The sequence below is a fragment of the Phacochoerus africanus genome, chromosome 10 (genome assembly GCF_016906955.1).
Source record: "Phacochoerus africanus isolate WHEZ1 chromosome 10, ROS_Pafr_v1, whole genome shotgun sequence".
Taxonomy (NCBI): domain Eukaryota; kingdom Metazoa; phylum Chordata; class Mammalia; order Artiodactyla; family Suidae; genus Phacochoerus; species Phacochoerus africanus.
The window spans coordinates 84,243,895-84,257,709 of record NC_062553.1 but is presented as its reverse complement, the minus strand read 5'-3'; the positions used below and the strand labels follow the sequence as shown (position 1 = coordinate 84,257,709).

The following is a 13,815-nucleotide window of genomic DNA, read 5'->3' as shown; positions in this document are numbered from 1 at the left end:
ATATTGGGTAGATGAGGTATGTATGAGATCCTATGAAATTAAGACATTTTGATGAGTTCTCTGTGCTCTGCAGCAGAAGCATTTTTAAATAAGCTCTGTATACTTGGCTGTATTGCATGGATGGATGTTAATGTTGCATTGTTTATGTGGAATACACAAAGACATCAAAAGCGTGTGGACTTAACTCTATAGAATCTAGCCAAGAGAGAGCTGCCAGGTAGCTCTTTCCTGGGGAGGTGACAGGCCAAATGATCTGCCTTTGATACTAGTCTGTAGAACATATTAACTCTCTTACCACTTTTTACCACTTTAGGTAATTTGTGTGTATGTGTGAAGCATCTCAACTTCAACACAGCTTTTCTTCCTAATATAAACAAACAATAAACAGATTTCTTTATTCAAATAGGAGCATTTACCTTTTTTATGGATTTCTAGCCCCAGATTCCTAACCAAACAATTTTTCTCCTGGGCCCTCAAGATTTGTTTGTGTTGACTGCTGTGAGATTTTATTTCTAAATTTCAGTTTGTTTTCAAATTACTCGTTAAATGCAATTTTTCACATGTCTTCTCAGGACATAGGTGCTTAGTAAATCACTTCTTTACCTGCTGACCCCTTTTGCATAAAAATACTATGGAAATCCGGTAAAAATACTATGGAAATCCAGTAAATCCTTTTGGGGCTATAAGCTGAGGAAAGAGGTGATGCCTGATACCATAAAGAAAAGCTCTTTCCCTGAAAGTGAATCGTGGAATTTGACCTATTTCTCCGTAGTTGGCTGAGAAGTAGAAAAGAAAAACAAATAGATCTTTTTGAATTACAGTTTGTCTGGATATAATCCCTGGAGTGGGGTTGCTGGATCATATGGTAGTTCTATTTTTAGTTTCCTGAGGAATCTCCATACTGTTTTCCATAGCGGTTGTACCAATTTACATTCCCACCAACAGTGTAGGAGGGTTCCCTTTTCTCCACACCCTCTCCATCATTTATTATTTGTAGACTTTTTAATGATGGCCATTAAGAGAGCTGTGAAGTGGTACTTGATCGTAGTTTGATTTGCATTTCTCTAATAATTAGTAATGTTGAGCATCTTTTCTGTATGTCTTTTTTTCTTTTTTTTGTCTTTTGTCTTTTTAAGGCCACATCTGCAGCATATGGAGGTTCCCAGGGTAGGGATCTAATTGGAGCTGTAGCTGCGGGCCACAGCCACAGCAAAGCCATATCCGAGCCGTGTCTGGGACCTACTCCACAGCTCACGGCAACGCTGGATCCTTAACCCACTGGGGAGTGAGGGCAGGGATCGAACCTGCAACTTCATGGTTCCTCTTCGGATTCGTTTCCGCTGCACCATGACGGGAACTCCTGTATGTCTCAGAGACAAAAAGAACAAGACTTGTGGTTGCCAAAGGGGAGGGGAGAGGGGTGGGATAGACAGGGAGTTTGGGGTTAGTAGATGCAAAACTATTTAGAATGGATAAGCAGTGAGGTCCTGCTGAATAGCAATCCAGTCTCTTGGGATAGATCATGATGGAAGATAATATAAGAAAAGAAATATATGTATGTATGTATGAGTGGGTCACTTTGCTGTACAGCAGAAGTTGGTACAACACTGTAATCTATATTTTAATAAAAAATTAATTTGAAACATAAAAAAAAATAAACTTGGGGTAAAGAGCGAGCCCTGGTACACACAGCACCGTGGACCTATAGCTACCATAATAAAATGGGTCTCCTTAGAATGTTGGCCTGACTTAGAAAACACTTGATTATTGTGGGGGAGAAAAATCAGCTGCTGTTTATGCTAAAACCTTCATTCGTGGTAGCCTCAAAACCAAACACTGGAGAGTTCCTGTTGTGCCTCGGCAATAATGAACCTGACTAGTATCCATGCAGATGTGGGTTTGATCCCCAGCCTCCATCAGTGGGTTAAGGATCCTGCATTGCCGTGAGGCTGTGGTGTAGATCACAGACACAGCTTGGATCCCGTGTTGCTGTGGCTGTGGTGTAGGCCAGCAGCTGTGGCTCCAATTAGACCCCTAGCCTGGGAATTTCCACATGCCGAGGGTGTGGCCCTTAAAGGCAAAAAAAAAAAAAAAAATTTAAAGGAAAAGAAAACCGAAATCTGTTCAGGACAGTGTTAAGCATGGCTTTTTGAGAGCCTCTGGAGGAAAACGCCCTCCTTCAGATCTCTCTAACAAGAACAGTTATTTTCTGTATCAGGGTTGCCATTCAGGTCGTATGTATTTTAACTGACACTGTCCTGGTTTATTCCTGCGTTCGTGTAGTTAGACAGTTTATCTCCAAACTTTCAAGGAGTTTTGTTTAAGCAACAGTTCTTAAAATGGGATGGACAGTGATGGTCACACTTGGGTGTTGCAGATCCTGTGAAGCCACCTGGCAGCTCCTTACCAGCACCAGCTGATTTACCATTAGCGATAAATGCGGCACCACCGTCCACCCAGGTGGACGCCTCCTCTGCTGCTCCGCCTCCTCCCTACCAGCTAATCAGCCTTCCACCACACCTGGAAACTCTTGGCATCCAGGAGGATCCTCAAGACTACCTCTTGCTAATCAACTGTCAAAGCAAGAAGCCAGAACCCACCAGGTAAGCCACTCTGTGTGTGCGAGCATGCGTGCATGCATACCTTTAGGAATCTTACCCTTAAACTTTTTTAACCCTAATTCAAAGGCTTAAAAGAGACCATCCATCGAAATTTATCTTTTAGGCTTGTATTTCAGGCTTATGTTTCTCCACGAATGATTTCTGATATTCGGGAGATTATCTTGAAGAAATTCAGGATATTATATTGAAGAAACGCATTCTCTGTCTTTTTTTTTCTTTTCCTTTTTTCTTTCTTTCTTTTTTTTTTTTTTTTTGCAAAGAACACTTGTGGCTGTGAAGCTCTTTTGGAAATCTGTCTCCTGCGTCATAGTCTTTGTTACAGACTCACAGTGTTACTTGCTTAACAGATTTCACTGATTTATAAATGGTGATCTTGCTCCATTTCTTATGTGATTGTAAACCAGCCAAGGGTCATCTTTTGTTTCTGAAGAAGGAGAGGAATACCTACTGCTAGAAGATTTTGAAAGCAAAACGATTCCATTGCAGTGAGTGTGTTATGGTTGCTTTGGATCTGTGTGAGAAATTAATCATACAGGTAAAATCCCAATATAGCAAATTCTGTGGAATAAACAAATTGGGCATTATTGACATTTAATGAAATTAAATACATTGCTTAACACTTGGAAACTTTCAAATCATCATACCTAGCGATGAAGCAGAGCTTACCACAGGCCTTTACTTTACAGATTTTTAAGTAGAATGAAGTCTGTGGGTTTCAGTGCTTGACCAGAGGTTTCATAAGACTTTTCCAAATCCTTGGTTTTGATGTCATGCCCATCTCTGCTCCCATACCCCTCTCTTCTAAGCTCGAAGATATTTTGATTGGATCATTCTTCTCATTTGATAGTGAGTAATTGGCAAGAAGACTTTAGGTAACAACAGAGTTGGAGCCAGAAACTGATGATCAGGGGACCCGTCATACCGTTAACAGCTAAGTGACAGCTAGTGATATCGGGTATATTTATTAAGTTGCACCGTTAAAGGGGGGTGGTGCATTGCATTGAGATGTGAATAGATTTTTTTTTTAAACAGGTATTAGATTTAAGCATTATTTTCATAACAAAAAAATATTTTTTTTCAAGTAGAAAGTGACTCTTACTAGGCTGTAGAATCATACAAAGCACCTGTTCAAAATTTTTCAGATAAAATTTGTTAAATCCACAAATGAGTTTCTGTGAAACATTCCCAGAGATAATGGAAACAGCTCACAAACCTTCCAAGGATGAATTTTATATTTTTGTTGTAATGGGATTTTACCTGTAAGAGTAAAAAAAAAAAAAAATTTATAAATCAGCACTATTTAATATCAGATTCTAACTTGATTTTTGCTTGTTTGCTGTGAATATTTAAAATTATACACTTGCAACTTTATTACCTTATGCTACTAACTAAGATTTTATTTTAGGGAGAGCCACAGTTATTTTTCCACATTAACTTTTTAAAAGCCAACAGCCAAGGGACAGTTTTCAGTACAGTTTCCTTTTATATAGTGTCTTTCTTTGATCTCATTAGTATCAGCAGCTTTCCTGTTGTAGTTGAGATTATGCTCAGAATCATTGCTCAGATAGAGTTTGTGTCTATCTTTTGCAAAAGTGACAGTTAAATAGCAAATATTTGTGCAGTACCTGCTGTGGGCCCACTATTTTGCTAAGTGCTCTGAAGGTACAAACTAATTAATAAGATATACAGCCCTCTCGCATGTAGCCTTCAGAGTTGAACATGCAAACATTAAGCCTTGATAAGTGAAGGCAAGAAATGAGCATTGCCTTTGCAACTCTTGTTCATCCTACAAGACTCAGCTCAGACACCTGCTTCTCGAGATGTTCCCCCCAAACTCCCAGGCTGGATTAAATGCCTGTCTGGGTTTTCATAGCATTCTGGTTGACCCGCATCTCTCTCTTTCATCACGGAACTGGAAATTGCTTGATAACTGTCTTTACTCTCCATTCCTGTAAGCTAGTCAAGGACAGGGAACTTAGGACTAGTACATTGAGCTTCTCGTGACTTCACGTTTGAGTTTAGTGAAGTGCACATTTTAGAAGGTGTGTTAGAAATCCCTAGAAAGGACAGCAATGTGTTGTTGAGATGGAGGGTGAGGAACCTCAGAAGAGGAGTAGGATTTGAAGCACACCTGGTGGGTGAGAGAAAAGGAGATGGTCGGTAGTTAATAATTTACGTAAAAATAGCCTGAGGAAAAAGGGAGTGAGAATGAGAGCAAGGGGAGGAAGTTAATGAGGAGGAAAACCTATTTGGAGTAAAGGATTCCTTGTGGGGAACAGTAGGATGTAAGGTAGGGCATCTAAGGTAGAACCAGGCCATCAGTGGTCTCAGTGCCAAGTGGAGTGGTTTGAGGGCTTTTTGTAGTTCCTACAGCCCATAGGGACCCTGGACAGGATTTTATTTGAATAGGTGAGTGATATAAAAACCATATTTTGAAACTATCTTCCATTAGTACTGGTCCCATGGATGGTATCATGATGGACTGGAATAGAGAGAAACAAGAGGAAAGAAGTTCACTTGGGAAGGGTCAGTGGTGTAGATCTCAGCAGAGACACAGACCTGAACTTGGGGTGGCAGCGGTGGGAACAGAGCAGGGGAATAGGTACTTGGGTAGGAAGAAGGACATGGTGCCGAGTAGTGGTGGCGATCAAAGAGAATGAATCAGAGCTGACTGGCTGTTGAGTTTAGAGATCCTGCGTAAATATATTTCTTTTCGTGGCAAGCCATCGATTTGAGAAGTAAGTTGAGTTTGGTTTGGTACCCATGAGTGAGGGTCTCCTGGGTTAACCAAGAGAAATATATTTGAACTCTTTGAAAATATGGACTCAAGAATTCGGAAAGAAGATAGTAGATGTTAGCACTCCATAGAAGGTGAAGTTATGGGAAAGGAGGATTTTTTCTTTTTTTTTCTTTTTAGGCCGCACCTGAGGCATATGGAGGTTTCCAGGCTAGGGGTCTAATTGGAGCTGTAGCTACCAGCCTACACCACAGCCACAGCAGTGCCGGATCCTTAACCCTTAACCCACTGAGCGAGGTCGGGGATTGAACCTGCGTCCTTATGGATGCTTGTCAGATTCGTTTTCCCTGAGCCACGTCAGGAACTCATGGAAAGGAGGATTTTTTTTAATGGCGTGTGCAGTGAAGATTTAGAGGATTGATTTCTGTTGGCCCTTTCTAGATGGAGACATAGGAAGAAGAGCCGGGTCAGTGAAACAAGGGCTTAATCAGTGAGGGAGAAGTCAGGCTATCCTGCCACAATAAAAGTCCTCTGATACTAGAGAGAGAGAGTTTTGATGAATAAATGCAGTACATAGCACCAGATGTTACCAAGAAATCAGGGATTCAGGCCCTTTAAAAAACTATCACGTTATTTTTTAAGATATTGAGTTTAAGTTCTTACAGGGCTTTGGACAACACACTTGGGTAGTTAAAGTATCTTGTTTAGCATTAAGAAAGGACAGGTGTTCTGCTATTGGTAACTTCGTTTTGGCTTATTCCCAAATTGTGATTCCACAGAACAAGAGATTCCACAAAGCATAAAATGTACTCCAATGAGTTATCTCAAGGTTAATTATTACTTGGAGTTGGCTAACTCTGTGGCTTGTATTTTGATCCTCTTTATAGTATTGGCTAAATATCTGCTAAAGAAAATTAGTGGAAAGGAAGCTATGCAAAACCTAACAGGTTGCCACCTCCTTGTAGAGCACATGAACTTTATTCAATACCAGGTAATCATTAGACTTTTCATTTTACAGAACAACAGAGTTGCCACAGGTGGGCTAAAGAGCAGTGGATCAACTTGGTAAACTGTTGGCACGAGGTTGTTGCATGCTCTTCCGAGGAAATGTTCTTCCTTGTGTCTGTTCCTTAATCATTTACCTTCCTCTGAGTTTTGTACCTTTCTAATTCCAGTGCTTCAGGGATTGTGGTTTTATGTGTGGATTTAATAGGTGGAGGTTGGGGGTGTGGCCAGATAGAAGTTAGGAATTAGGGAGGATGCTTTTGGTTTTATGGTGGCGGTTTTGTTACCTGGTGTATAATCATAAAAACTAAGAACATTCGTGCTTTAAAAATCAGATCGATCACACACACACACACACACAAATATCTAATGAAACAAGCCATGGATTTTGATTGCTAAGCTATAAACATATTTACTAAAATGTAGTTTTAGGTCTTTACCAGGTTTAATTTGCTGTCATTAACAATTTTTATTTAGAATGCACCCTGACGCTGCCAAACCCACCTCCTCGGAGACAGACTGCAATGATAACGTCCCTTCTCATAAAAACCCCGCTTCCTCCCAGAGCAAACATGGAGTGAACGGCTTTTTTCAGCAGCAGATGATGTACGACTCTCCACCGTCTCGAGCCCCGTCGGTTTCTGTAGACTCCAGCCTTTACAACCTGCCCAGGAGTTTCTCCCACGATGTTCTGCCCAAGGCGTCTCCCTCGAGCACGGAAGCAGACGGAGAACTCTACGTATTCAACACGCCATCGGGGACCGCGAGCTTAGAGACCCAAATGAGGCATGTGTCCATGAGTTATGACATTCCTCCCACGCCGGGTAATACTTACCAGATTCCGCGAACATTTCCAGAAGGAACCTTGGGGCAGACGTCAAAGCTGGACACTATTCCAGATATTCCTCCACCTCGGCCACCAAAGCCACACCCGGCTCACGACCGGTCTCCTGTGGAAACGTGTAGCGTCCCACGCGCGGCCTCGGACACTGACAGCAGTTACTGTATCCCGACCGCGGGGGTGCCTCCGTCCCGTAGCAATACCATTTCCACCGTGGATCTGAACAAACTGCGGAAAGGTCAGCTCCACGTGGCTGCTACCGGGTTAGAGGTTAAGGCTAGAACATCTATTGTTGCGGATATTTGCTCCTGGTGTGATGTTAAATGCCAGTCCCGTTTTGCTTCAGCTCTGCATTGAGCCCACCTCAGGGAGCTGAGATAGCAGAGTCTCAGGAGCACCCGGCGGGGTGTTTGTGCACGCAGGCTGCATGTTCTGTTGAGGGGAGAGGGAGGTGGAGTTTTTTGTCTTAGTAATATCTTCCCCCTCTCAGGAAGCATGCACCCCTCTCTCTCACCTTCTCTGCATTCTGGGTGGGCAGACCGGACGGGGGCAGAGGGACAGGAAATGGACCAGCCACAGAGCCTCTCCCAAGTCATACCCTTTCCTCTATTTGTGTCCTATTATGGCTGCTTCTGTGTCACATCTGTGGGGCTCTGTTTCCTTCCTTCCTAGGTCCCCAGTTTTTATGTTATGTCTAACAGGTAACATTCAGTTCCAATCAAGCCCTTCTGCTTTTTGTCTGCATGGTTTTATTTCTTTTTAAAGCTCTGACTTTCCACTCCTCCTCTCTCTCTCCCCCCCCCCCACCCCCACTGCACTGATTGCTGTACCATTTCCAACAGCCTGCCAAAACTCATAGATTTTGAGAGGAGAAAAGTCAGAGTCTGGGTTATACGTTGCAGTGCTTAAAGTCCTGAAAATAAGAAGCCCACATTTAAAAGGCACACACACTAAAATCTGTGTGCTGACACAGTGGATTTTGTGGTGGGGTTATCCAACTGTTTTCAAGAAAATAAAGATTTGATTTGTTGTGAATGTCACTTAGGGCAGCACTTTTTAGCCATTCGGTATCAGTTTCTAACGTCCTTCTTGAAGTGGCTATGATATAGCTGGAGGTGGTTGTAAGTTAGTGAGATAAAAGTTAGACCCAAAGATGCAAAAGAGGAGAAAATAGAAGCATTTTCTCCATCTTTAGATAACCCATCTCATCCCAGGCTTAGACATTCACTCATTGTCATGGTCAAATACTGGTATTGGTTAGCATATAAGTGTATATCTGCATTTTCTAGCGGTTCAGTGTTTCAATTCAAGATATTATTCTGTGAGCACCCTTTTAAAAATCTGTGTGTGTGCATGCATGCCTATATGAAGAGAGAGAGGGGTCAGTCCTGATTGCCTTGAGAACTGGCCAAGGTGGGAAGAAAATATTGATAGTTTGTTCTCTGTTTTAGATGCTAGTTCTCAAGACTGCTATGATATTCCACGAACACTTCCAAGTGATAGATCTAGTTCCCTCGAAGGCTTCCCTAACCCCTTTGTAAGTATAATCGACCTTGGCATCATCGAGTGTGTATTTCATTGTCAGAATCTTGCACTTAGGGCCCTGAGACTAAATGGGATCTCAAAATAAAAGTCCCTTCAAATCCATATGAAGAGACGTGACTTACAATTGTGTTTTCCTGTTTGACAGTAGTCTTTGTTTATTAAAAGAAATGTATGTGTGTTTTAGAAAATCAAAAATGTGTTGACAGTGGGAAGTATATCAAGTGAAGAACTGGATGAAAATTACGTCCCAATGAATCCCAACTCTCCGCCCCGGCAACATTCCCGCAGTTTTACGGAACCAATGCAGGAAGCAAATTACGTGCCAATGACTCCGGGGACCTTTGATTTTTCTTCATTTGGAATGCAAGTTCCTCCTCCTGCACACATGGGCTTCAGGTCCAGCCCCAAAACCCCTCCCAGAAGGCCAGTTCCTGTTGCAGACTGTGAACCACCCCCCGTGGATCGGAACCTCAAGCCAGACAGAAAAGGTAGGGCGAGCAGGGGCTGGGGGCTGCCTGTTAGATCTGCATTTAACTGTCATTAAATCCAAAATCGAATCGGGGCTAGAGATACAGAAGTATTTCCTATTGCCTTGCTTGTCGACTTGTTTACGTACTTTTGTGTTGCTCTTTATAGGTGCATAAGTATTACATGTCATAGCTTGAAGCTCAGGTGAGACTGTTAAGTCTCCTTTCTCTAGAGCAGAGGTTACAAACTCAAAGGCTCACAGGGATTGGCAAGCAGCAGGAGATAATTAGGAGAAACTGGAATGCCCTTACCCTGTCCACATGGAGGAACTAACTACTGCCTGGGGGTGACCCTTTGTGGACTTGGTGAAATAACATCGACCCCTAGAGGAAAATCCTTTTGTTATCCAAAAAAAAAGTCACAAATTGGGGGTTTTCTGTGTATTATCTTTCAACTTTTAGGTTCTGCCAACTAATTATCTTAAATGATTTTTATTTTTCCACTACAGCCGGTTTACAGTGTTCTGTCAATTTTCTACTGTATCCCAGTCACGCATACATATATACATTCTTTTTCTCACATTATCCCCCATCGTGCTCCATCATAAGTGACTAGATAATAGTTCCCAGTGCTATACAGCAGGATCTCATTGCTTATCCATTCCCAAGGCAATAGGTTACATCTGTTAACCCCAAATTCCCAGTCCATCCCACTCCCTCCCCGTACCCCTCCTCCTTGACAACCACAAGTCTTCTCTGAGTCCATGAGTTTCTTTTCTGTGGAAAGGTTCATTTGTGCCATGTATTAGGTTCCTAATTTAATTATTTTTAAAAGCAACACAGGATATGGCAGATCCTACCACATACCTTTACAAGCTAGATTTGGTCTTTGGCTGCAGTTTTGTAACCTCTCCTCCAGAGTATTTAGTATCAAGTCTGATTTGAGATTATTAGTACATTTGACATAATTCTTTAAGAACGAAAAGGTCACTTGTATACTCTTTCCATTCTGTCCATGTAACAACTTCTTTAAAATGATTCTGCCTTTGCTGGGGTGTAAACAAATGCTTCTAGTCGAGTCTTTCATACTGGCCTTCATAAGTAACCTTAAATTCTAAGGTAGCATGGTTTGTTAAGAACTCAATGTAAAAGAAGCTTTTTAGCCAAATTGGTACTGGGCAGCCACGTTTAAAATTTGGGTTTGAGTGGTTTGAACCCAGCCAGCCAGCTGTGTTGCAGCATGCTGCTAGTGTGGATTTTAATCTCAACAATTAAATAAGTTAGTATCTTGGCTGTGGGATGCGTGGCACAACTTCTGGGGGATTCAGCACATTTGAAAAGTCTCATATATTCTATGTAGCCTCTTTTTAAAAAAAAGCATGTAATGTTTGTGCAAATGTCTCATTAACCTGGGCTTGGATCATTAGTCATCACTCCAGTTACATTCCCATTGTGGGGAGCAGAGATGGTCATTCAGAGTGTCTTTAAAAAAATGACTTTGGTTTTCTTTTACTTTTAAGTAAGTAAATGGAAAAAGTTAGTAGGAACTGAGACGGTCCTGGGAGCCTGTCACTTTGTCCTGCCCTATCTGCATTTCTGTCCTCCGGAAAGTCTTTACTTTTGTCTTGTTGTCTGTCATGTTCTTTCCTTCTTCGCTCTTTTCTTTGATGCTGTACCCTCAGGTGCTTTCTGCTTTCAGAGAGTGTTGGCCTCCAGTGCCCCTTTGGCCTCAGTTCCGCCTCCTGGCTCCTTTTTATGGGCCCTGGCAGCTTCCACATCTGCTGCTAATTGCCTCGTTCATTATTTACTCACTTCAGGTTGCTCCAGCAGCATTTGATTGGTCTCCGTGTCTTTCCTCCTCAAGCCACTGCTAGAGTGTAGTCCAACCCACAGGCTGGCTGCCACTGGGTCAAGTGCCCACCTTTGGTCCAGCAGCTTGAAAGCTGGTCACGGGTCACGTGCCTGGCCACCCAGACAGGCCTGGCAGCAGGACCATAATTAGAGCTGGCTCTTTCAGAAAGAGTGTGAGCATCTCAAGGTTTTTATTTGATAACTTTTCCTTTTGTTTCTTTTTGTCCTCATGTATAATTTCAATCTATTTAGACATCTTTTTTTCTTTGCATCCAATATGCAAAAGTATGTTTGGGCATGTATAGATTTATAATTGAGCCCACAGATTGTGGAAGGATTGAGATATAAGTGTCATGAAACATCAAGATCTTTATTTTAATGCCAAGCTGGTTTTTTCCTTATTTTTCCTGTAATTAATGCATGTTAGCAGCAGATCACTGGTTTTTGACACCAAATGTAACAGTTTTATATCTTGAGGCGCCACATAAATACAGAGATGGTATGGCTTGGGGAAAGTTTGGGTAAATTCTGAGTCTTTCCAGCTTTTCACCACTTCCTCCACTGCCTCCCCTGCCTCTCATCACACTCTGTAGAACAGAGTTTGAAATTTCCTGGTATATTCCACCGTTAACAGTTCTACGTGGTAAGCGCAAAGCAGAATCAGAAAAGATCCCTGTTTTTACGTTAGGAAAGTTTTAATATCACCTAGGTCTGACAGAGTTCATGCACCCCATATTATTATACATATTAGCTTATGTATATAAAATACATAAACTATATATATCATATCATTGCATATATGTATAATTATACCTCCCTATGTATGTAGTGAAAGTACTATATATTCTAGTACATGAAAGATTAATTGTCCTAGTCTTCTAAACCAACCTAAGGTGACTTTACTATGGAACAGAACAAAGTAGCTTCTTTGGTTACTTTGGAGATGCTGTTCAGTCTTTTAAAAATTAACTAAACTGGAGTTCCCGTCATGGCGCAGCAGAAACGAATCCAACTAGGAATCATGAAGTTGCAAGTTCGATCCCTGGCCTCACTCAGTGGGTTAAGGATCTGGTGCTGCTGTGGCTGTGGTGTAGGCCGGCAGCTACAGCTCCGATTAGACCCCTAGCCTGGGAACCTCCATGTGCCACGGGTGCAGCCCTAAAGAGGCAAAAAGACAAAAATAAAAATAAATAAAAATAAAAATTAACTGAACTGTTGAAAGACAATCCTGACCTCATGAGCTAGATGACTGACTTAGTATCTCTGCTTAGAGATGCAATGAACCGAGAAAGCACCCAGAACAAAATATCCACGTAGTTTCTGGCAGAATCAAAATAGTAGAACAGTAAAGAGGTTGCTTACAGTCATAGTAATTAAAAAAAAAGGGAGGGCAGAGGGTTACTTTTCTTGTATCCATTTTGCTTTTTAAAATAATAGAAGAGGAGTTCTCATTGGAGCTGAGCAGGATAGTGTACAGATTGACATAGTGTCCATGAGCATGCGAGTTCGATCCCTGACCTCGCTCAGTGGGTTAAGAATCTGGTGTGGCCACAAGCTGTGGCATAGGTCACAAATGCAGCCACAGATCTGGTATTGTGGCCGTGGCATAGGCATGCAGCTGCAGAATTTCCATATGCTGCAGGTGTGGCTGTAAAAAGAAAAATAAAATTAGTAGAATATAAAAGAGGAAGCATGAAAAAGCATTTAATATTGCAGGGGAAACTTTGTCAGCTCACTTTAGAACGTTTATAGCTATTCAAGAAGAATGTATTTTAAAACCAAATTCAGATCTTGGAGCAAAGTCTGTCCTTAAAAACTTCAACTGTATAATAAAGGTCTTGTTTGGTCCTGAAATTCTTCTCATTATGTGTATTTATACCATGTGATGAGTCTGTTTTCCTTTCAAAAATTTTGTGACATCAGATACATGACTCAATCTATTATTGTAGTATCTCTCATTAACTAAACCTCATAATAAGCAAACCTAATTCTATAAAATATGGCCTGATTAGTTTCAAAACTCAGTATAACTAGTTCAACACCCAGTCTAACCAGTTTCTGTGATTTTCTTTGGAAGTGTCTACAGTGAATTAGTGACATTCTGGTCTTGTTTTTACCCCCCCAATTATAGGCATCAGCTGCTGCAGTGAGTAGTACAGTTGAGTTTTTCAAATACTTCTGAGTTACTGAACTGCAAAAATACATAGATGTTTTAAACACTTATGTTTAATGTATTTTCATGGACCCTTTTACCCATCACCCAACTGTGGTAGCTATATTTTCACCCACACTATTTCTGCCATGATGGTATTTGTTCTTGGTATTTGTACCAAGTTTTGTGTATATTAACAGAAGAGAAAAACATAATTTACATATATTAAATATTAGGAAAGCAGGTGAGTCACTGGAAATGCAGGACAAATTCTGTTTTGATTGCTTCAACTGAAATTTTTATATTTTGATAGAAAAGCCATTTAAGATATTGTGATTTCTCTTAAAGTAAGTCCTTATCTAAATCTATTACAGACTTCATCTCTGCACTTAAGTAGGCCCGTTCAGGCTCTTTCAAACATGATATAGCAGCTGTTTAAGCCTCAAATATGGTGTCTTTATATTTTATTTTGTTTGGCTTTGTCCATGCATGGCTTTCAGCAGTCGTTTTTACCATTCTTTTTGTTTTGTTTTTTTTAAAAAGCAGTGTGAGGTTACTTCTGGTGTTTTTTTTACATTCATTTGGTTAAACTATCT

General features: G+C 41.1%; 1 protein-coding gene across 7 annotated transcripts in view; it reads left to right on the top strand.

Annotated features, from left to right (window-relative positions):
- The window catches only part of GAB1 (GRB2 associated binding protein 1), a 130,718-nt gene that overhangs the window by 97,420 nt on the left and 19,483 nt on the right, over positions 1-13,815 (top strand). For 4 of the 7 annotated variants that reach the window (XM_047797974.1, XM_047797975.1, XM_047797969.1 and 1 more), the window contains exons 3-6: positions 2,378-2,603; positions 6,841-7,442; positions 8,656-8,741; positions 8,934-9,237. In XM_047797974.1, the coding sequence (XP_047653930.1) occupies positions 2,378-2,603; positions 6,841-7,442; positions 8,656-8,741; positions 8,934-9,237 (1,218 nt within the window). Of the gene's footprint in view, positions 1-2,377; positions 2,604-3,025; positions 3,107-6,840; positions 7,443-8,655; positions 8,742-8,933; positions 9,238-13,815 lie in introns of all 7 variants that reach the window. The other 3 variants (XM_047797973.1, XM_047797968.1, XM_047797970.1) reach the window with 1 other exon arrangement.